At 46.7% G+C, this 23,296-nt stretch overlaps 1 protein-coding gene across 1 annotated transcript in view; it reads left to right on the forward strand.

The window, feature by feature from the left end:
* GABBR2 (gamma-aminobutyric acid type B receptor subunit 2) overlaps window positions 1-22,881 on the forward strand; it is a gene marked incomplete at both ends in the record, with an annotated part of 366,596 nt that extends 343,715 nt beyond the window's left edge. Inside the window, 6 exons of the mRNA XM_082842255.1 lie at window positions 11,003-11,113; window positions 13,382-13,606; window positions 15,438-15,620; window positions 16,018-16,147; window positions 19,923-20,040; window positions 22,716-22,881. Of these exons, the coding sequence (XP_082698381.1) occupies window positions 11,003-11,113; window positions 13,382-13,606; window positions 15,438-15,620; window positions 16,018-16,147; window positions 19,923-20,040; window positions 22,716-22,881 (933 nt within the window). The remainder of the gene's footprint in view (window positions 1-11,002; window positions 11,114-13,381; window positions 13,607-15,437; window positions 15,621-16,017; window positions 16,148-19,922; window positions 20,041-22,715) is intronic.
* Window positions 22,882-23,296: the final 415 nt, after the last annotated feature.

The following is a 23,296-nucleotide window of genomic DNA, read 5'->3' on the forward strand; positions in this document are numbered from 1 at the left end:
CTTGATGGGACCACCCCCCATCTTCCCCCCAAAAAGAGGCAGTGTTGACTCACATGCCTTCCCAGGAAAAGAGAAGCATCTCAAGACTCTGAAATGCAGCCCAGAGAGGTCAGACATCCTCCCTCCTCTCCGTACCACACACACTCAAACTCACATTTATATACACACATATACTCACCCCCAGTAGAAAAATCTACCAATTCTACCAGCTAGTTCAAAAATCAGCTTTGAAATTTAAAAAAAAAGAGGGAGAAAGCCAGCTTCTGGGAGCTGGTCAGAAGGTGGAAGACACCCCCTCCTTCAAAGAAGCACTAGCCAGGTGGTGCTTGGGAACCTGAGCTACCCACAGCAGTGGCAGCCTAAGAGGTCCGAGGGACCAGAGCCAAGAGCCCCGTGATCACAGGGGAAGCTCGTGGCACCCTTCCTGCCCACCACCGGACTCCTCACCCTCCCCACTCAGGGTCTGAACACACAGACACGCTGTGTCAAGTCTGTCCTTGTGCTTAGCTGTCACTCTGTGTCAGAGGCGTGCAAATGACAAAAGGAGTCTACATTCTTTTTTATTTATTGAAGTATAGTTGATTTACAATATTGTGTTAATTACTGCTCTACAGCAAAGTGAGTCAGTTATACGTATATATACATTCTTTTTTTTAATATCCTTTTCCATTACGGTTTATCATAGGATATTGAATATAGTTCTCTGTGCTATACAGTAGGACCTTGTAGTTTATCCATCCTATACATAAAAGCTCACATCTGCTGACCCCAACCTCCCACTCCATCCCTCCCCCACCCCCTAGGCAACCACCAGTCTGTTCTCTATGTCTGAGTCTGTTTTTGTTTTATAGATAGGTTCATTTCTGCCATATTTTAGATTCTACATCTAAGCAATATCATATGGTATCTGTCTTTTCTCTTTCTGACTTCATTTGGTATGATGATCTCTAGTTGCATCCATGTTGCTGCAAATGGCATTATTTCATTCTTTTTTATAGCTGAGTAGTATTCCATTGTATATATGTACCACATCTTCTTTACCCATTCATCTGTTGGTGGACATTTAGGTTGTTTCCATGTTTTGGCTACTTGAATAGTGCTGCTATGAACATAGGGATGCATGTTTCTTTTTGAATTATAGTTTTATCCAGGTATATATATATGCCCAGGAGTGGGATTGCTGGATCATATAGTAATTCTATTTTTAGTTTTCTGAGGAACCTCCATACTGTTTTCCACAGTGGCTGCACCAACTTACATTCCCACCAACAATGTAGGAGGGTTCCCTTTTCAAGGAGTCTGCATTCTTAACCAGAGATCTGCTAAGCTGAGGACCAAATGTCACCCTATTGCTTAAGATCCTTTAAGGCCCTGCTGTCCAAAGGGCAGTCCGTGGACCAGCAGCATCAAGCATCCCCTAGGAGCTGCTTAGAAATACAGCATCCCGGGGCCCACCCAGCCCTATTGACCCATCTGCATTTTAACAAGCCCCCCAGGTGGTTTGTGTGCAGATTATGGAGTGAGGAGCAGCGCTGGCCCCCTCACTTATTGCACTCCAGCCACACTGGCCTCCTTTTGGTTCCTAAAATATGCCAAAGTCTTTGCCATTTCAGGTCCTGCCTGGTTGCTGTTCCCTCTCCTAGGAATGCTCTCCCCCGAGGTTTTCACATGGCTCGTCTTCCCACCATTCAGGTCCCAGATTAATGTCGCCACTTCAGAAGAGCCTTCCCAGACTACCTGGTCTGAAGTAGGTCCTCTGGCTAGTAGCCCTCAGAATGCCTTGTTGTTCTCTTTAGGAACACTTATCACCCCCTCTACTCGTAGCTGTGCCGTATGGTTTGTCAACCTCCTGTGCCCTCCACTGGAATGCACGCTCCAGGATGACAAGCATCCTACGGGTCTTATACACCCGGACCCCAGCATCAAGCACAGTGCACGGCACACAGCAGGCACATGAGCAATACTGATCAAGTCAATTCTGAATGACTGAATGCAGGATAAATACAGTCGTGAAATGTAAGACAAATATAGTCATCCCTCAGTTATTCAGGCTTACATTAACTATACTGTAAATTAACTCATAGGCTCATTTGCAGATGGGAAACTGAAGTCAACAAAAGGGCGAGGACTTGCCCAAGGTCACCCAGTAAGTCTATAACAGGACCCAGCCCTTTGACCTTTCAGGCCTCAATGTTTCAAGCCATGCCCAGACCCTTGCTGGTCCATTTGTGCCGCCTGACAAAGCCGGATGTTTGTAGGGGCAACTGACCTACACTGTGAATAGTTGCATCATGCGGAGGGACTCTCAGGCCAGCTGCTCCCCTTTCGCTGCACAGATGGGGGAGGCTTTCCCGGGCAGCGTCTGCCTGCCTCCCGCTGAGCAGCAGCTAGACCAGGAGTCAGGTGTGAGTACTTGCAGCCTCCGGCCATTGCAGACAGCTTGATTTCATGCAGCACCAAAGCATAGCCTTTGCAGAGCTCTGGGGGCTTCAGGGAGGCCTCTATTGACTGTTTAGCAATTAAGTCATTCCTCCCATGAGCAGCACCTCACAATATACAGAGCAGGTATTATACCCACTGTCTCCTTGGAATATGAAGCAGGGCAGTTGGGGGATGCATGTGGTGAGGAAGGAATGAACACTGGTTTGGGAATCAAACAAATCTCAGCTCTGACACTAGCTGGAGATTTAGGGCAAGTTACTTAACTTCTCTGTGCCTTAGTTTCCTCATCTGTAAAATGAGGTTAACACCTTGATAGATTCTTTTTTTTTTTCTCATTTTTGGCTGCATTGGGTCTTCGTTGCTGCATGCAGGCTTTCTCTAGTTGCGGCAAGCGGGGGCTACTCTTCGTTGCAGTGCGCGGGCTTCCCATTGTGGTGGCTTCTCTAGTTGTGAAGCATGGGCTCTAGGTACGCAGGCTTCAGTAGTTGCAACACGTGGGCTCAGTAGTTGTGGCTCTCAGGCTGTAGAGCGCAGGCTCAGTAGTTGTGGCGCATGGGCTTACTTGCTCCGCGGCATGTGGGATCTTCCTGGACCAGGGCTTGAACCCGTGTCATCTGCACTGGCAGGCGGATTCTTAACCACTGTGCCGCCAGGGAAGTCCAACCTTGTTAGATTCTTATGAGGCTTCAACAAGATAACGTGTGTAGAGCTCACAGCTTTGCAACTAGCACATTATTGTCACTCATGACAAGGCAGCTCTTGGTGTTCTTAGGGTGGCTGTTACTTGCTGAGGCCAGCCCATTCCCCCTCTGAGGTCATCTCTCATGGAGCCGTCCTGATCTTACTAGGATGGAAGACCCATGAGGACAGGGCTCTTGTCAGCCCTGGTTATTGCTGCCTTCCCCATGCCCAGAACAGTACCTGGCAGATGGTAGTGCTTGATAGTTATGGAATGAATGAATGATTACTTAGGTAATTGCCCAAGTGAGCAACAAATAAGGAAGGAAAATAAAGAAGAGAAAAAAGCAAGCTGAAAGTTCTTGTAAGCCAGTTATCCAGGGCAAGGGAAACATTCTTAGGCCAGTGGAAATGCTGTAGTCCACAACTGCACAGAGAACTGGGCCTAAAATCCTGGCTCAGGCCCTGTCAGATCCCGGCATGGCATCTGCAGGGGTCAGTGCCTTGTGCTCACTGGCGCCGGGCTGTGTGGCCAGCCCACACTAGGAACAGGGGGAGTGCCATGGCCAGGTACAGCCTGGGCCCTCTGGCCCCTCCTTCCCCAGCAGCTCCCCACACCTCCCCCCTACTCTGCTTCACCTGCTGCCCTGGGTGGGGGGCGGGGTGGTGGTCCTCCAAAGTGCCTAAAGTCTGGCCTCATTTAAGGCCAGTGAGTGCCTTCTAGAGTAGCACAGGATGCTGCTGACGGCTTCGACACTTGCAGCCCCACGGAGCCACAGAAGCAGCTCTGTGTCCCCAGCAGAGGGTGATCCACAGCTGCCGGGTGGGCCCTCCACACGGTTCTTTGGTGCCCTCTAGTGGTCCTCTGGTGCATGACAACGACGCCAAGTAAGGGCTCAGGTTTCCGGCCCTCTCCCATTGCCTGGTCAGGCATCTCTCCCCATGGGTGTGACTGCTCAGAGCACTCTGAACTCCAGTCCCAGGCACAATGGATCATACAAGAAAAGGCATGGCTCTTACAGTTTGCTTTGAGATTCAATGCAGGGCTCATTTGACTTTATTCAGACTCCCCATCCCCCAGCCTCATGAGTACATAAACTTCATCACTCATAAAACCACCTGAATCACTGCCACTCTGTGTCCAGTGTTCACAGCCCTGGGGCTGTGTGAAAGTGACGTTGATGACTGGGAGGTTTTTATGGCTTGTTTCCGGATCAGTGCCTATGTACTGGGAGATGGAGTAGAAGCATCTCTGCTCACCCTTGGGATCATGACTTCTCTGAACTCTGGGCAGGCCCTTGTTTTTTTGCTGCCCTTCCACGTCTGCAGGCGAGGCTGTGCTTAAGCTTAACGAGATAAATGGGGTACTGAAAGACCAGATATAAGAATTGGGATTTCAGGATTCGAAGAGGTCAGAGAAGACCAGGATGGAGGTTATGAGGAGGAGAGGGCTACGAATGAGGTAAAAGGTAACCAGGCTGGAAGGCAGCTGCAGAAGCGAGAAGACAGAGCTAGCAGCAGTTCCACGAAAACTACCTATGGGGTCTTAATCAACCGTAAGGAACATATGAATCACCAAAGAAAGGCAGTTATTTAGAAAGGCAAGGAGATCTGAAGCAAGGGTGCTTAGTACCACCTGAAGTGTTGAGCTCAATTCTAGGTTTTCAGATCAATAGTAAACTCGAGCAGTTCAGGAGGACCAGGTCGACTTGTGGGGGGAGGTGATATGTACCTTCACTACAGATCTTCCCCTCAGGAGGAAGAGTGTGCAGACTTAAGGAGAGAATTTGATACCATTCTGAGGATCCCCGGAGGAAAGACGAGGATCAATGGTGGACGTATAAGAGGAGAAGGTTCTGGTTCAATAAAAGAAAAACTGCAACCATCTCACCGAGAGTGGGAGGGAGGGGACTCTGTCACTGGAGGTATATAAGCCAGGCAATCATTGTTAGCTTCCCATGAACAGAGTTTTCATTACATTGAACAATGGGGTATGACAGAATCAGTCCTCTCTACAAAGAGAATATAAGAGTTCATCATAAATGACTGCCTTTCATTGTAGAACAACAGACACTATCATCATTAATGGATTTGCTGTTCGTGCATGGCCGTAACGGGCCTGTGCTACTGCGTTCTGAGGTCTGCTTAGTTGTCAGACATTGGAGAAAACCAAGTTACGCCACTAAGTCACTGTTGACCTTGGGACCAAGTCCTTTCTCAGTCTCCTCAATTACACAATGAAAGGACATCAGGAAACCCCCACCACTCTTAGAATCCAGCTCAGCTCCTGGGTCAGTAGCAGTGGAGGGGAAATCTCTAGCCCTGGCAACTCTATGGTTCCTGGGGATCACCTTTCCCTGGGGTGTCTCTCACAAATACCCACTGCCACCACTGCAGAGGGCCCTGTAGCACTCCAGCCTGTGTGTGTACTCAACGATCATGGAACCAAAGAGGCTAACCTAAGGCTTTCTGTGGCTTGGGACAAAGAAAGGGAAATCAAGCCTGAGCGAGCATGCAACTGGATGATCTAGTCATAAAACGGCCTGAGCCCTCCGGCTCCACCCCTCCCAGCCCCTCCTGTATCCATATGGGAGCACCATCTTTCCCCAACTCACAGGTACCCAGGCAATGGCATGCCTTGAAGGTCAGGCCTAGTGAGCAGGGCTAAGAGAAATAGGGTTTCCATCCCCCATGTGCTTAAGGCCTGCCTTTCACATCCCTGGATCCCACCAATGTGCCCCTTCTTCCTAGTGACTGACCCTGGGCATGCCTACCCCTTACCCTCAGGAGTGTGGCTTTACCCTGGGCCTTAAGAGGCAACATCCAGAACAGTTCTTTGATGAGATACCCTCAGTGGGATCTGTGCTAAAGACAGATTTGCAAGGACATCTTCAACTTAGTAAATTTGTTGTTGGTAGTGTATGGATGTAGCAATTTTGAAACTATTTTGTGTCTATTATAGAATTGAGAAAATGAGTGAATACCTTGATGTTAGAAACCAGGGATCTCACTGTAAGAGAATAAAGATGCAAATATGGAATGGGGGAGAGCAAGCAAGAACACTGTGGTGTTGGGTTTTATTTATATCTATAGATAGATGATAAAGAGATAGAATGATGGTAGATGGATGGGTAGATAGATAGATAGGTAAAGGGGCCTAGAAGTAATGGTACCCTAGGAACAGTGAGCACATCAGTGCCCAGATTTCGGTTTCTAAATACTATTCTCTGCTACAAAGAACCAGGACTCCTCAGAGAAATGGCTGATTCCAAGACTAGGGCAAGGAAGATACAAGGAGAGCCTGGAACCTCTTGTGCCAAGAGGTAGAAAAGTGCTCAAACAAATTATGGGAGGGAGGGAGACGCAAGAGGGAAGAGATATGGGAACATATGTATATGTATAACTGATTCACTTTGTTATAAAGCAGAAACTAACACACGATTGTAAAGCAATTATACTCCAATAAAGATGTAAAAAGTAAAATAAAATAAAATAAAATTATGGGGACATGCATGTTGAAAAAACACAGAGGAGACAGCATGAGGGGGTTTCCTACTAGCCAAATCTGGAAAATTTTGAACAAAATGAATAGTAGTAGTAATGGATTATAAGACACTGAATCTAAAAGGATCCCATAAGTCTATACTGATATACATAAATGAGTGAGAGGAAAGATCTTGTTTACAATATATTGCTAAGTATTTAAATGGAATGTTAGTTAGAAAATCACCATTTTGCAGCCACCAAAGTAATATGACTCAGATAGGAATCATCAATGGAAGCTGCAAGCACTGAGTTAATGTTTGTGGGGGAACAGGATACCCACACAGTCTCAAAGTATCTCCCACAGATTATTTATTAATTACAAGAGGGAACTGGTACGTTTGAAGTGGAGAGATCTGGCTGACATCACCTCAACCAGATGATCAAAAACATCACCAATAATGGGACAAAGTGCCATCAAATGCCCCTGATGTGAAACACTGAGTAGGTGAGAACATCACTTACATAGAATTCCTGCCAAGAATACATAACCTGAATTCAGTCATGAAAACACATTCAGACAAACCCAAACTGAAGGACATTCTACAGAATAAATGGCCTGAAATATCAATGACATAACAGACTGAAGTAGGCTGAGGTCTTTTTTTTTTTAATTGAAGTGTAGTTGATTTACCATGTTATGCCCATCTCTGCTGTGCAGCAAAGTGACTCAGTTATACACACATACACATGCATTTTAAAAATATTTTTAATTTTTATATTTTTTATATTTTCCATTGTGGTTTATCCCAGGAGATTGGATATGGTTCCCTGTGCTATACAGTAGGACCTTGTTCTTATCCATTCTAAATGTAATAGTTTGCATCTACCAACCCCAAACTCCTAGTCCATCCCTCTCCCTCCCTCCCTTCCCCTTGGCAACCCCAAGTCTGATCTCTATGTCTGTGTGTCTATTTCTGTTTCATACATAAGTTCATTTGTGTCATATTTTAGATCCACATATAAGTGATATCATGTGGTATTTGTCTTTCCCTTTCTGACTTCCTTCACTTAGTATGATAATCTCTAGTTGCATCCATGTTGCTGCAAATGGCACTATTTCATTCTTTTTTATGGCTGAGTAGTATTCCATTGTATATATGTACTACATCTTCTTTATCCATTCATCTGTCAATGGACATTTAGGATGTTTCCATGTTTTGCCTATTGTAAATAGTGCTGCTATGAACATAGGGGTGCATGTATCTTTGAATTATAGTTTTGTCCGGGTATATGCCCAGGAGTGGGACTGCTGGATCATATGGTAATTCTATTTTTAGTTTTCTGAGTAACCTCCATACTCTTTTCCATAGTGGCTGCACCAACTGACATTGCCACAAGCAGTGTAGGAGGGTTCCCTTTTCTCCACACCCTCTCCAGCATATGTTACTTGTAGACTTTTTTTTTTTTTTCATCTTTGGCTTAGGTGGGTCTTTGTTGCTGCACGCAGGCTTTCTCTAGTTGCAGTGAGTGGGGGCTACGCTTCGTTGCTGTGCGCAGGCTTCTCATTGCAGTGGCTTCTCGTGTTGCAGAGCATGGGCTCTAGGCGCACGGGCTTAGTTGCTCTGAGGCATGTGGGATCTTCCCAGACCAGGGCTCGAACTCGTGTCCCCTGCATTGGCAGATTCTTAACCACTGCGCCACCAGGGAAGCCCCTAGACATTTTAGTGATGGCCATACTGATCGGTGTGAGGTGGCACCTCACTGTAGTTTTGATTTGCATTTCTCTAATAATTAGTGATGTTGAGCATCTTTTCACGTGCCTATTGGCCATCTGTATGTCTTCTTTGGTGAATGTCTGTTTAGGTCTTCTGCCCATTTTTGGATAGGGTTTTTTTTGTTGTTGAGTTGTATGAGCTGTTTGTATATTTTGGAGATTAAGCCCTTGTCAGTCACATCATTTGCAAATACCTTCTCCCAGTCCATAGGTTGTCTTTTTGGTCCCCCCATCCCCACCCAGCAGCATGCAGGATCTTGGTTCTCTGACCAGGGATTGAACCCGCGTCCCCTGCAGTGGAAGCACGGAGTCTTAACCACTGGACCACCACAGAAGTCCCTATCTTTTCGGGGGTTTTTTTGTTTGTTGTGTTTTTAAAAATTAATTAATTAATTTTTGGCTGCATTGGGTCTTCGTTGCTGCACACAGGCTTTCTCTAGTTGCAGCGAGCAGGGATACTCTTGTTGCAGCGCACGGGCCTCTCACCGCAGTGGCTTCTCTTGTTTCAGAGCACGGGCTCTAGGCACGCGGGCTTCAGTAGCTGTGGCTCACCGGCTCTAGAGTGCAGGCTCAGTAGTTGTGGCGCACGGGATTAGTTGTTCCACGGCATGTGGGATCTTCCCGGACCAGGGCTCAAACCCATGTCCCCTGCATTGGCAGGTGGATTCTTAACCACTGTGCCACCAGGGAAGTCCCTCTTTTTGTTTTTTTAATGGTTTCCTTTGCTATGCAAAAGCTTTTAAGTTTAATTAGGTCCCATTTATTTTTATTTCTACTGCTTTGGGAGACTGACCTAAGAAAACACTGGTATGATTTATGGCAGAGAATGTTTTGTCTATGTTCTCTTCTAGGAGGTTTATAGTGTCATGTCTAACGTTTAAATCTTAAGCCATTTTGAGTTTTTTTGTGTGTGCATGGTGTGAGGGTGTGTTCTAACTTTATTGATTTACATGCGGGCTGTCCAACTTTCACAGCACCACTTGCTGAAGAGACTTTTTCCCATTTTATATTCTTGCCTCCTTTGTCAAAGATTAATTGACTGGGGGAGGGTGGGAGGGAGGGAGGGAGACGCAAGAGGGAAGAGATGTGGGAGCATATGTACATGTATGACTGATTCACTTTGTTATAGAGCAGAGGCTAACACACCATTGTGAAGCAATTATACTCCTGTAAAGATGTAAAAAATATATATATATATAAGATCACTATGTTGTACACCTGAGACTAATATAGTACTGTAAGTAAACTATATATAAAAAAAAAGATTAATTGACTGTAGGTGTGTGGGTTTATTTCTGGGCTTGGTGAGGTCTTGAGATTGAAGGAGGAAGGGCTGATTCCAAGGCTGACTACAGACATGCTAAGTAAATGCAACGCATGGTCCTGGATTGGGTCCTTAAAGGACGTTATTGGGCCAATTAGCAAAATTTAAAAATAGGTAGTGTATTAGATAATATACTGTATCAATGTTAAATTTCCTGAATTTGGTAGGTATACGTGGTTATATAAGAGAATCTCCTGTTCTTAGGAAAAACATGCTAGATATTTAGGGGTGAAGAAGGGCCAGGATGTCTGCAACTTACTCGCAAATAGTTCATTAAAAAAATATACCGGGCTTCCCTGGTGGCGCAGTGGTTGAGAGTCCGCCTGACAATGCAGGGGACGCGGGTTTGTGTCCTGGTCCGGGAGGATCCCGCATGCCGTGGAGCAGCTGGGCCCGTGAGCCACGGCCGCTGAGCCTGCGCGTCTGGAGCCTGTGCTCCGCAATGGGAGAGGCCACAACAGTGAGAGACCCACGTACCGCCAAAATACATATATATATATACCTACAGTATATATTTTTTCACTCCCTTGTTGTCTTTTTCTCCTCTTGCCACCATCTGGCTGATTCTCTCCTGGAGTTTCTCAGTTCAAATTCCTGAGAGAGAGAACTGTGCTTGGGTTGGATCCTCTCCACCACCCCTCTTTGGGAAGAGCACTTTGCACTAGGAAACCTCATAGGTCCCTGACAAGCCTCAGATTGGCTACCTAAGGTCAGATGCCCACCCCTTGTCCAATCAACTCTGGCCCAGAGTGCATCATGTGGTACATAACACAGCTGCCACCACTGCTCCCTCCATGGAGGTGGTGGGCAAGAAGATCTCCTTCCTTATAGGGTTTGGCAGGCCCCGTGCTTGGTATAGCCAGTAGACACTATCTCCCAACTACCTGAGTTAATTCCAGAGACACCTGAAGGCCTCCACACCTAACTTTGTGCTTCATTCTCACCCTTACTCTTTTAACAAATGTTATAGAAAGATGCCTGCTCTGGGCCAGGTCTTGTGCTAGGTACTAGGGGCACAGAAGTGACCCAGTCCCTACTCCTGAGCTCTGACTCAAGCTGGAAATGCATGAAGAACTCCGATAACTGAAGGTCAGAGCTGAATCACGACCAACAAACAGAAGGCAGTCAACGCTGGTTGAGGCCCGAGTCCCATGGAACACAGAGATGGGGTCCAAAAGGCCTCCTGGATGGTAGCACTGGCTGTGGCTCATGGGAGGGAAAAGGGCTATGAAACAGGGACCTGGCTGCTGGGAGGGTGCCCAGTGCCATCCCTGGGTTTCTGTTTTCTCTTCGCACAGCCGGACCCGGCAGGACGGGACATCTCCATCCGCCCTCTCCTAGAGCACTGTGAGAACACCCACATGACCATCTGGCTTGGCATCGTCTATGCCTATAAGGGGCTTCTCATGGTAGGTGCAGAGCGGGAGGCAGAGTGGGGGAAATGCTTCTCTGCCAGAGCTCTCTCTCCTAAGCGCCTCCATCAACATAAAAATAAACAGAGCCCCCAGGACTAAGCACTGGCTCTTTGCCAGTCTCGGTGCCTGGCACGTGTCATTTCAATCCCACAACCATCACATGAGATAGGTACAAATAATGTCCCCATTTCACTGTGAGTGTGCCTCCCAGCTGCTACTGTCCTGCTCCCTGACAGCAGTCTGTTGGTACCCAGTGCACATTCACATCCTGTGAGAGATGAGTGGAATCATCTCCATTTGGAGATGGGGGAAATCAGGCTCAGACAAGTTAAATGATTTGCCAAAGGCCGCCTGGTAACCTCCAATTTCCAAACCCAATACTCTTTCCACTCCATGCATCTGTTATACAAAGATCACATACCAAGCCCACCTCACACGACTGTGGAATTTCAGTTAGGAAGAACTTGAAAGGGCAGTCCCACCCGACCTTATTCTGGGTTGACCCCTGAATCTTCTCTTCACATCCTGTGCAAACCATGCCTGCAACTGCACCCTCCTCAGATCCTTCCACAGTGAAGTGAAGCCGCGATCGGCCTCTGTGGCAGAGAGGAGGCACACAGAGCCCGTGTGAGAGCAGGCATCTGGAGCACCCATCCAGCTCTGACGCACATCGCCAAGGGACCCCAGGCAGGCCATTTGGCCTTGCCTAGCCTCTGCTTCTTCCCCTCCAGGATGTGGAAAGCCACACCCAGCTGTAGGATTGAAGGCACCGCACATGAAGGAACCAGCACGAAGCAAACTTTCAACAGCGTGGTTTCCATCCCTCACCCAGTATCTGCTTCCTGGGCTTCTGGTTCCTATTTTAATTGGAATTGAAAATAATAATAAATCAGTCTGTGAGATAACACACTTAAAGGAGAGAAAAACAACTATGGTTGTAAAAAATACCAATTACAAAATAATTAACTTACTCTTATAATGGATATAACAGTTTACAACATGCTTTCACATCCATCCTCTCATTTCATCTGGACAGAAGCCCTGTGAGATAGTGTAGGCCCTTGGGATGATGTTACATGGTTCATGCAGGTGTTGGATGCCCCAGACTTCAGAGATAAGGCCAGAGGGAAAGGAAGCCTTTGCAGGACAGCCTCCTGGAGGGGCTGGACCACAGCCGAAGCCCCTGCAGCAGTCAGCAGCTGTGGTCAGCTCTCCCTCCTGCCCACACCACCATTCTACCCAGCATTCCATCTGCACTTTCTCTGCAGCCTGCCTTCCCCTCAGACAACACATGATAGCTAAACCCTCAACACCCTACTTTACATCACATTTGACTTCTACCCTATTCATTTCTGTTGGAAATGTATTGGTTAGCAGTAGAGTTGCAAGTGACAGAAAACCCACAATAATAGTAGTTTTTTAAAAAGATAATTGCCTTCTCAGGTAAGCAAAAGGGCTGGTGTGGAGGCTACTAGAATCTGAGTTCCTTGCATCTTGTCTTCCTCATCTTCATCATACAGCTTCCACATCATGGTCTAAGATGACTTTATGATCTAAAATGGCTGCTCAAGCTCCAGCCATCACATTCCACTCCATCTGCTAGGAAGGTGGAAGAGGAACAGCCTTTTCCTCTAAAGACACTTCCCAGAACTTGTACACACCACTTCCACCTACATGGCATTGTCTAGAACCCAGTCATATGCCACACCTAGCTTCAAGGATGGCTAGGAAATGTAGTCTCTCTACTCTGGGTGGCTATGTGCATTGGGGGGTCCCAGACACAGGGGCTCTGCCTGGTTTAACAGAAAAAAAACTAGCCTTAACTTCTAGAGACACAGTCCACTGTTGCCACCATATTGCTCTGTGGCCTTGGGCAAGCCCCTTCCTCTCTTCTGGGCCTTCAGGTTCTCTGTAGAGGGAGGGCATATGGTTGAGATTGTGTCTGAAGTTCTTTCCCACTGTGGCCTCCTGTGGGTCTGTGTGTGAACCAGTGGTGGAGGTGAAGGAGGACTAGACAGTGTAACACCCCAGTCTGCATTTCCTTGGCAGGACTCAACCCAGGGCCACAAGTGGAGACAGATTGTGGAGACAGATTATCCACAAGACCTGGCCAGCAGCAAACCCCCAGCCTCCCTCCCCCCAAGCCCCCACTTCAGAGTAGTGGGGAGGAACAGAATAACCCTTAGTTCAGTAGCTTCTCAGAACGGGAGTGTATGCCGCCACGTGGTAATGACCGTCTCCCTTTTCTGTTCACCGTTCCAGTTGTTCGGTTGTTTCTTAGCTTGGGAGACCCGAAACGTCAGCATCCCCGCACTCAATGACAGCAAGTACATTGGGATGAGCGTCTACAACGTGGGGATCATGTGCATCATCGGGGCTGCCGTCTCCTTCCTGACCCGGGACCAGCCTAACGTGCAGTTCTGCATTGTGGCCCTGGTCATCATCTTCTGCAGCACCATCACCCTCTGCCTGGTGTTTGTGCCAAAGGTACGGGGCAGGTGCCAGCAATCCCCCCGCCCTCACCACCCTGGCGTCTGGCCTCTGACTCCATCACAAGGGCATTGCTGTGTTTCTCTCACTTTCTACAAGTTTTATACACTTTTTTTTTTTTAAATGATGAACACAATTCACATCACAGAAAGTTTGGAAAATGCAGAAAAGCAAAAAACCAGATTTTTCAGAAATCTCACAGTCCTGCCACCTGAAAATAATCACTGTTAATATTTTGGTTTGGTTTTTTACTGGTAATATTTTTGATGTGTTTCCTTCCAGCCTCTTTTTTAATGGTTTAGGGCACTGATGCTTTTTCCGATATAGCTGTAATTATAGCACACTTTGCAATTTGCCTTTTTGACTTAACTTTTGCCCTTTGTATCTTCCCACATTCATAACCATTGTTGAGGGGATGTTCCATAATTTACTCAACCACTTGATCCCTTACTGGTGAGCATTACAGTTGTTTAAAGATTTTTTATATTATAAATGAACTTTTTTTTCTACATAATACATTTTCCTTGTTTCCAATTATTCCCTTAAGGTAGAGTCACAGAATTAGTATTAGTGGGTCAAAAGGAATAACCATTTTTAACAACCACTTATGTTTTTCATTTGTCTGAAGGGCTGACCTGAGAGATATTTTCCAAACATTATCCTACCCAGCAGTGGGCAGGTGAATCAGAGGCCTTGACCCCTGCAGTAGGCTGATCTGTGTAGAGGAAAACCTGACCTTGGTGGGTCTCAAGAGTAAAAGCAGCAGCAGGAAACAGAGGCAGTTGAGAAGTCATTGACCCAAGTTAGGGAGTGTCTGCCTTAGAGAAAGGGGAGAGGAGAGATCACTGGGGGTCCCATGGCTCCTCCAGCCTCCTGGGCGCCCAGTCAGTCCCTAAGCAGTGTCAGCTCTGCTCTAGAACACCTCTGGCATACACTCCCTCCTTTAGTAGTCAACACTTTCCCAGGCTCCAGGCTCACACCACAGCTTCTCTGCCTGCATTCTGACTTCCTCTCCACCCTGTGAAAGATGCCAGATGATTCTAAGCCCAGCTCTGACGGGGTCACTCTGCTTTGTCACCACCCCTGATAGCTCCTCATTGCCTTCCTGGCTCCAGGATCAAGTCCCCGACACTGGGCTGGCTTTCAGGACCATTGGATCTCCTTGTCTCCCCCAGAGAACTCTGTCCACCATCCAACTGCCCTTCTCTATAAGTGCCCTGAGCCCTAGGCCTCCCTGCATTTGCATATGCCATTTCTTCCCCCTGGACTTCCTTTACCGTCACCATCCTCACCCCCCAGCACCATGGTGAGCACTCTGCCCTGAATGCCTCTGGCCTGGTAAAGATCCTTCCTCCATCCCTGCCCCTCACCTCTGAACCATAGGTCCTGGTGGACAGAGGCCGTGGCCATGGTTCTAACAAGCACAAGCCTTCACTTTCCTCCCATTGTCTTCACAGCTGTCACCTACAGCTGTTTATTTTCTACATGGAGCTGGGCTAAGGCAGAGTGAGGCTCAGCTGGAGCCAGGCCTGAGGGGCCCTGGGTGGCCTCTGCAGGATAGCTGGGATGCGGGTGCAATCAGGATCAGGAGACCAGACATCTAGTGGCAAGGAAGAAAACCAAGACTCTGCAAGGGGAAGGGGGCTGCCCAAGGGCACACACAAAGGAGGGACAGAAACAAGTCTGAGCCCAGGGCTCCAGACTCCCAGCCTGTGTCGTTCCTGGGGCCCCATGTTGCCTCCAGCGCAGGACCCGCTGGAAGCAGCTGGATGGGCATGGGAGGAAGGGCCCCAGGGTCCTCTTTTCAGCCCCACCTTTGTCCTTTCAGCTCATCACTCTGAGAACAAACCCAGACGCAGCAACTCAGAACAGACGATTCCAGTTCACTCAGAATCAGAAGAAAGAAGATTCTAAAACCTCCACCTCAGTCACCAGCGTGAACCAAGCAAGCACGTCCCGCCTAGAGGGCCTGCAGTCAGAAAACCATCGCCTGCGAATGAAGATCACAGAGGTACCTCCCACAGCACTGGTCGCCAGGGCCCCTTCCTCCCATTTGAGTCCCTCAGCCCTGTGCAGGGACTTTCCGGGCTGCCGCTCCCCACCACGTCCCCTCTAGAGCATCCCCACATCATGGCCGTGCAGTCCCATCTACCGTCGTTATGGCTGCAAGAACCAAAAGGAACATGAACTAGACAGATACGGTTTGTCAGAATCTGACAGGAGTTTATTACCCACCTAGCCCAGGCTCTGGGGTCCAGCAATGCCCGATTCAAGATATCCTCAGAAAGAAAGGAGTTCTTAAAGATTTGTGATTATACTAGTGAGTTGGGAAAACTCAGTTTTCCACCTGGGGCCAGGGCAGGGGCTGGGCCGGGGGCTCTGACTCAGCGGGAGCCTTTGTTTTCTAGCTGGACAAAGACTTGGAAGAGGTCACCATGCAGCTGCAGGACACGCCAGAAAAGACCACCTACATTAAACAGAACCACTACCAAGAACTCAATGACATCCTCAACCTGGGGAACTTCACTGAGAGCACAGGTAAGAGGAGGTGGGACCCCTGGGTATGAGACACTAGCCGTCCATTTTACAGATGAAGAAACTGAGGCTCAGAGAGGGGGGTGGGGCAGGTCTGAAGTCACACAAGCCAAGCTGGAGTATCTGGAACCCACATCTACTGAGTGCAGTTCAGTGTTTGTTTGGAGCCCCACCTGGGGATCCACCTATGCACGGGGCTTCTTTTTCTCAGTCCCTTGGGCTCCAGTTCCATGTGTACCCCACATGGCCAGCATTCCCAGCGTTCTGACTGGGGGCACATTGTTCTTAGTGAATAATGTACTCATAATTCTTCCAACATTTTACAGTTTCAAACACACCTCATCAACGTACAGGAAAGGAACGGTCAGTAAGATGACATGACATTCGATCCCACCAACCACCTGGGAAATAACACAGTCCATTTTTTGCCTACATTTAGGCAAAATTTTAAAAAGATTACCAGTGTTGATAAGCGCGTATGGAAATGGACACTCTCCTGCAATGTTTTGGAAGTCGGTCTGGCACTCTCCAGAAGTCTGATGTTAAGCCCCTTGACTAGCAATTCCCCTAGCGGGAGGCTTCCCCTTGGAAATAATCCCACAGGGTCAAAGGTATAGATGCATAGTGCTTATCATAACACTACTTGTAGGCGAGAAAAGCTGGAATTAACTTACATGTTCATCATTTGGAGTGGTTTCATGAATTATGATACAGCAAAACAAGGCATATAATACGGTTATTAAAAAGTAAGGTGCATCTCTTTGTACAGATATGGAAAGATCTCTAAATGAGAAAAGCAGTATGAAGACAAGCATTATGATACAATATGCACACACATGTATGTGTGTATATGTGTGTGTGTGTGTGTAAGTGCATTTTTCAAAAGGTCTGGTAGAACAAACACCAGATTGTTAACAGTATCCACCTGTGGGAAAGGGACAATATGTGTGGAGAGTGGGTGAGAAGGGATTCTTTTGTTTCATTTTATATACTTCTCTACTGTTTGCATCTTGTCATTAGCATATATTCATTAATTTTATAAAATTTGTTTAAATCAATGAAAAATCTTTAGTTTTATTCTTATTACAAAAGAATTACTATATAATTCTTATATTAGATGTTGATTGTTTAAAAATGTCTAGATTCAGATAAGTAAAAAGGAAACTGAAAGAATAAAAATTATTCCTGATTATTTTAGTATCTAGTAAAGGTGAGCATTTCAAATTAGTGGAGAAAAATGAATTATTCAATAAATTTCATTGGGATAAATGGGCAGCCATCTGGAAAAGAATAAAGTTAGATCCTTACCTCACAAGTTACACAAAAATAAATTCCAGATGGATAAAAGATTTAAATATAAAAAGTAAAAACCATGAATGTACTAGAAGAAACCATAGGAGAATTTCTTTTGTAATCTCAGCAGGAGGGAAACCTTTTCAGTTTGATTCAAAACAGAGAAACCATAAATAAAAAGTTGATGAATTTAAATACAAAAGAAATTTTGTTAACAATGTGAAAGCCATCATAAGTACAGTCAAAAAATCAAACTAAGCCAAAAAATATTATCTCAGGTAATAAGCTTATTCTCTTATATAAAAAGAAATTATATGTAATTATATACAAAGTATATGTAACTATATACAAGCTAATAAGAAAAAGACCAACAAACCAAAAGAAAAATGGGCAAAAGAGAGTTCTCATTAAAGGAAATACAAGTGGTTCTTATGTTTATGAAAAGATGCTCAGTCTCCCTCCTCATTAAAGGAATGCAAATTAATTTGCAGTGAAATACCATTTTTACCTATAAGACTAACAAAGATCAGAGATCAAAAAGTTGCTGAGAGTGGGAGGCAACAGGTGGCGAAACACTGCTGCCCGAAATAGAAATTGTTCTGACCCAGCAACTCCAATTTGGGAATTTATCCTAAGGATATACAGTCAACTCTCATTACTCACAGTAATCGTGTTCTACAAAGTCCCTGTGAACTGTGAATTCCTAGCGGAGACACAGGGTTAGGTTCCTGCAAGCATCTCCCAGGTGGACATTTTCATCAACTGATCAATACATAATTTTGTTTTATGTGTGTTTCTACTGGAAGACACCTTGTTTAATAAACATTGTTGATTCACTGACACTGAACTCATAGCCAACAGCACTGTAACTCATATTTGAACAACACATCTAACACACATTTTCTCCATCTGGCACATCACGGCTTAGGAGAACAATGGATAGCACTTCAGCACTAGGCTTGGGAGCCATCTTAAACAGCGAAAGCACCAACACAACGCACAAAAATGTGAAAAACGTGGTACTTCATAGACCACAATAAGGATACTTATTTATAATATGAGAGGTAAAACAAGAAGGCAGAGCCTTGTTCAACCTCAGCTGGGAGAGCGACTCAGATTTTTGATGCTCTGTGTGTGTTATCGAATGACAGTGAAAGCACCACGAGTATTGACTCTGGGGTTACAAATAAATTTTAGCAAGTAGGCGAGTTCACAAACACAAAATCTATGAACGAAGAGGATTGACTGTATTCACATGGATGCAAAATGACACACATGTAAGGCTGCCCTAACCCTAACCCTGCAGCAGAAAAAGAAAACACCCATACTCTTTTTTAATATAAATTTACTCATTTTGGCTGTGTTGGGTCTTAGTTGCTGCGCACGGGCTTTCTCTAGTTGCGGCAAGTGGGGGTACTCTTCATTGTGGTGCACAGGCTTCTCATTGCAGTGGCTTCTCTTGTTGCGGAACATGGGCTCTAGGCACGCAGGCTTCAGGAGTAATGGCTCGAGGGCTCTAGAGCGCAGGCTCGGTAGTTGTGGCACACGGGCTTAGCTGCTCTGCGGCATGTGGGATTCCTGGACCAGGGCTCGAACCCATGTCCCCTGCACCATGTCTTAACCACTGTGCCACCAGGGAAGCCCAACACCCATACTCTTTTCCAAACCAAATGAATCCACATCTCTTAGGTGGGGGCCATGTTTTTATATTTCATATTTCTTTAGTTCTCTCCAGGTGGTTCTGAAGCACAAAGATGGTTGAGAGCATCATGTTTTGTGGCTACACAGTATTTCTGTGAATGGAGGCCCCATACGTGCATATTAGTCTGTAACTAATCCATTATTACCCGACAAATTCGGGTTAGTTTCAACTTTCTGATATTGTAAACAATGTGGATTTGAACATCTTTTGTATAGTTTCACAAACATCCTTAATTATTTCTTTGGGATAGTTCCTGAAAGTGGAAATTCTGGGTAAAACACATACTTTTTATAGTGTTTGATGCTTATTGACAGTACCTGCCAGAAAGATTATGCCGGTTTATACTCCCACCAGCAGTTTACTATTATTATTCTTTTCAGACTTAGCAATCTTATGGAAAATATACCTTGGAGTTCTTTTTTTTTCTTTGTCATTATATTCCTAATGCACCCGTGAAAAGGACCTTCATATTAGAACCTCTCATTTCTAAGTTATGTTGCCTACATTTGTCGACTCGATTCCCTTTTTTTCTTGGAGAAAGGGAGGTCCCACGGCACACTATCCACATCCCCAGCACGCCACTTCCATCCCTGGACAGGGGCTTCTCGGCTCCCTGCCTTGGTCTCAGGAGAGTGGCTCAGGGACCATGGCTTAGAGAACACAAAGGGAAGATGGGCTCTTTTGCATTCTCTCTCCTTGGGCAGTATCCTAAAAATGACTGCACTGTTGATTTTTAAAAATTAAGTTTACAGAATTATTGCAGTATTGTTGTTTTGCATTCAGATGGGGGAAAGGCCATTTTAAAAAACCACCTCGATCAAAATCCCCAGCTACAGTGGAACACGACAGAGCCCTCTCGAACATGCAAAGATCCTATAGAAGATATAAACTCCCCAGAACAGTAAGTACCTTCTCCTTCAGAATTACTGCCCAAGACTACATTCCTCCTACACAAGAGTTTACATTTGGCACCATGTTTTCACATGCATTACTTTATTTGAACTCTACAGTAATCTCATGATGCAGGTCAAATTACACTGCTTATATTACACATAAGACAGCTAATATTCAAAGAGGGGAGGTGACTTGCCAAAGCTTACCAGTTGCTAAATGCAGGAGATGATAGGATTTGAACTTGGGTCTCTCCAACATCAAATCCCATGTTCTCTGCCTTTGTTACATATAAAATGAATACATTTACTTAACACCAATTTACTGAGACCTACTATGTATCAAGCACAGCACTGAAGAAAACAGACAAAAATCCTTCCCTTCATGGAGTTTACATTCTATCTGGGAAGACAATAACTTAACAAAAAAGCAAAACCTAGTATGTTATGTTAAATGATAGGTGCTTTGGAGAAAAACTAAGCAGGAAAGGAGTTAGGGAGTATAATTTTACACAGGGAGGTCAGAGCAAACTTGGTGAGGTGACATCTAAGCAAAGACCTGGACATCTCCAGTAGCTTTGTCCCCACTGGCAATTTTTAGTTCTTCCCAGTTTACAGCGGATTAGAAGCAGCAATTAGAAATGTCAACTCTGAAACTTGTTCCCTGGGAAGTGACAACAAGGGGAGAGGAACCAGCAAAGGGAGCCCAATCACCAACTGCAGTGTCATTTGGGGCCATTTAGTCTTAGAGCTAGTAGCCTCTCAACCCAATTAGCTCCAGGGCCTCGCAGCTGACAGTCCAATATAATTACTGATGGTTACATGGCATTCATCAGTGGTCTACCTATTAGTTGCCTGCACCACAGTGCAAGCACCTTGAGGGTAAGGTTTAAGTCCTTCCTATGTCCCTTGGACTGAACACAGCTTCCAGCACTGAGTAGGTTTTTGGCAATGAATTAATGAAAAGGCAAACAGGATCCCAGCAGACAGCAGAATGTGTGGCTCTGACAACCACACACAGATGCCCACCCTGCCTGGGATGCTCAGACAGAACACCCTTTCCCAGGTCAAGTTCATTCTTCAGCTCCCCATTTTCCTGGACTCTGCCAACACCAATGACATTATACAAGCTCAACTTTAATTTCCAAATGAAGTCTCCAACACACTAATCTCTCATGAGCACCTGGGAAGGGTCTCTTGGGAGAAGCCCTTCTGGCCAGCAGGTCCTTAGGGAGTGGGGGCAGCACTGCATCTGTCCCCATCCATCTCAGAACCCCACCAATGCATACACCCCAGGGCGCACCCTGGTGGGCTGAGGCAGCCTCTGTGAGTTGATTTGCCACCCCACAAAGCACTGTGGTTCAACAGAAGAAGCAAGAGTCACACCTTCCCCAGTTCTGGTTGTTTCTGTGAGCAAGTTACACAAACTCTGTACCCTTCTCTCATCTTTATAATGGGAACAGCAGTGCTTCTTTTGCCTATTGGGTTTTGTGAAGGTCTGGGGTTTTTCCCACCTGAGTTGCCAGGCCTGGGGAACACAAGGAGGCCTGAGAGTTCAGGGAATGCAACTTCCCAGATGCAGTGGGAAACTGCACAAAACACAGCCGAGCAGGGGAGCAGTGGCCTGGGCACATCCGCCAAAGCAGCCTTCACAACAAATAAGGTGATTTACTCTCCTGCCTGCTGGTCATAAGGACTGATGAGAAGGCAAGCGGAACGGTGTGGCAGTGAGCAGGTAGTCAGAAGGCTGCTCCCTCTTCACTCCGCTCCTCCATCAGTCCTGTTTACCCAGCCCCTGACTCAGCCCGGCCTCAGATTTTTTTCTGGCTGCCTTTCTGGGAATTTACCAGAAATTCCTTGTTCTGGGGGCATAGAGAAGGAAGGAGCTCACTCTCTGAGGGGGTTAGCACAAAAATGATGACATTTAAACTGGATCTTAGAGGGAAAGCAGTCATCAGATGGGAAAGCAGAGGAAGAGCTATCTAGGCCGGGGAAACAGCATGTGCAGAGGCATGGAAGATGCCTCCCCATAAGCAGGGTTTTAGGGGAAACTAGCCACCAGAGGGTAATAAGGTTTTCGGGGAGAGGGGGTAGAAGGTTCACCTGGAGAATTTGACAAGAGGCAGATCTTGGGGAGCCCTGAATGCCCCATCCCAGTGTTGGAGAGAAAACGCTAGTCACCAAAGAAGCCGAAAGACCAGGAAGGAACCTTTTTGGAATTGGCCCAGCAAGAGGGACTGAGGTCCTGGACAAGAGACAGTGGCAGAGAAGCCAATAAGGAAGGACAGAGCAGCTGAGAAGCCTTTCTGGGAGGGAACCCAAAGCCAAGGCCATTCGGGGACTGGCAAGAGTAGCGAATGAGAGCTGTCTGGGTTTGCAGCAAAGCCCTGTTCAAAGGGCAAGGCCTTATTCTTAAAAATCACTGGAAGCTCGAGAAGCCTGCCTCCTCCTTGCTGCCGTTGCTCTGGTTATTCCCGGGGCAGCAGCTGGCACAGGCAGGCCTGCATTAAACACCTGCCAGACGGATGAGTGGTTAGATGACAGGATAGACAGATGTTGGATTCAGAGAGAAGTTAGCTTCTTAGCACCACCATCAGCTGCTTAGCCAAAGCGACTCCAAAGGCCTTCCTGGTGAGCAGCCCACTAGCCTTCACTAACACCCCCCTTCCTTCTCTCCCTGCCACAGCATCCAGCGCCGGCTGTCCCTCCAGCTCCCCATCCTCCACCACGCCTACCTCCCGTCCATTGGAGGCGTGGACGCCAGCTGTGTCAGCCCCTGCGTCAGCCCCACCGCCAGCCCCCGCCACAGACACGTGCCACCCTCCTTCCGAGTTATGGTCTCGGGCCTGTGAGGGCGGGAGGCCTGGGGCCGGGGCCTCCCCCGCGACGGAACCACACGGAGCAGAGGCATCTGCTACAGGAACCCTGTCAGCTCTGGCCGCGGAGAAGTTGGCGCCACGGCTGGCCTTGCGGGACTGCTCGATGGCACGGAGTGCACAAGATGGGGGGCACTTGGCACCTGACCTCGCGCCTTATTTGTGAAGTTTTCATTCTTTCACAAAGAAGAGGAATGAAAATGACTTCTTCCTTAATGTCTGCAAAGGAGGAGGAGCTAGGATATTTGAAACTTGGCAAAAACAAAAATCCTAGACAAGGAGAAAGTCACTAGAACTCCAGCTAGAAGTCACTGAGTGGCCCTGAGCAGCCTTGAAAAGAGGCGAGGGGCTTCTGGAGAAACCGCCTCTGCCTCTGCACACATGCCACCGG

Source organism: Leucopleurus acutus, assembly GCF_964270905.1.
Source record: "Leucopleurus acutus genome assembly, chromosome: 7".
Taxonomy (NCBI): domain Eukaryota; kingdom Metazoa; phylum Chordata; class Mammalia; order Artiodactyla; family Delphinidae; genus Leucopleurus; species Leucopleurus acutus.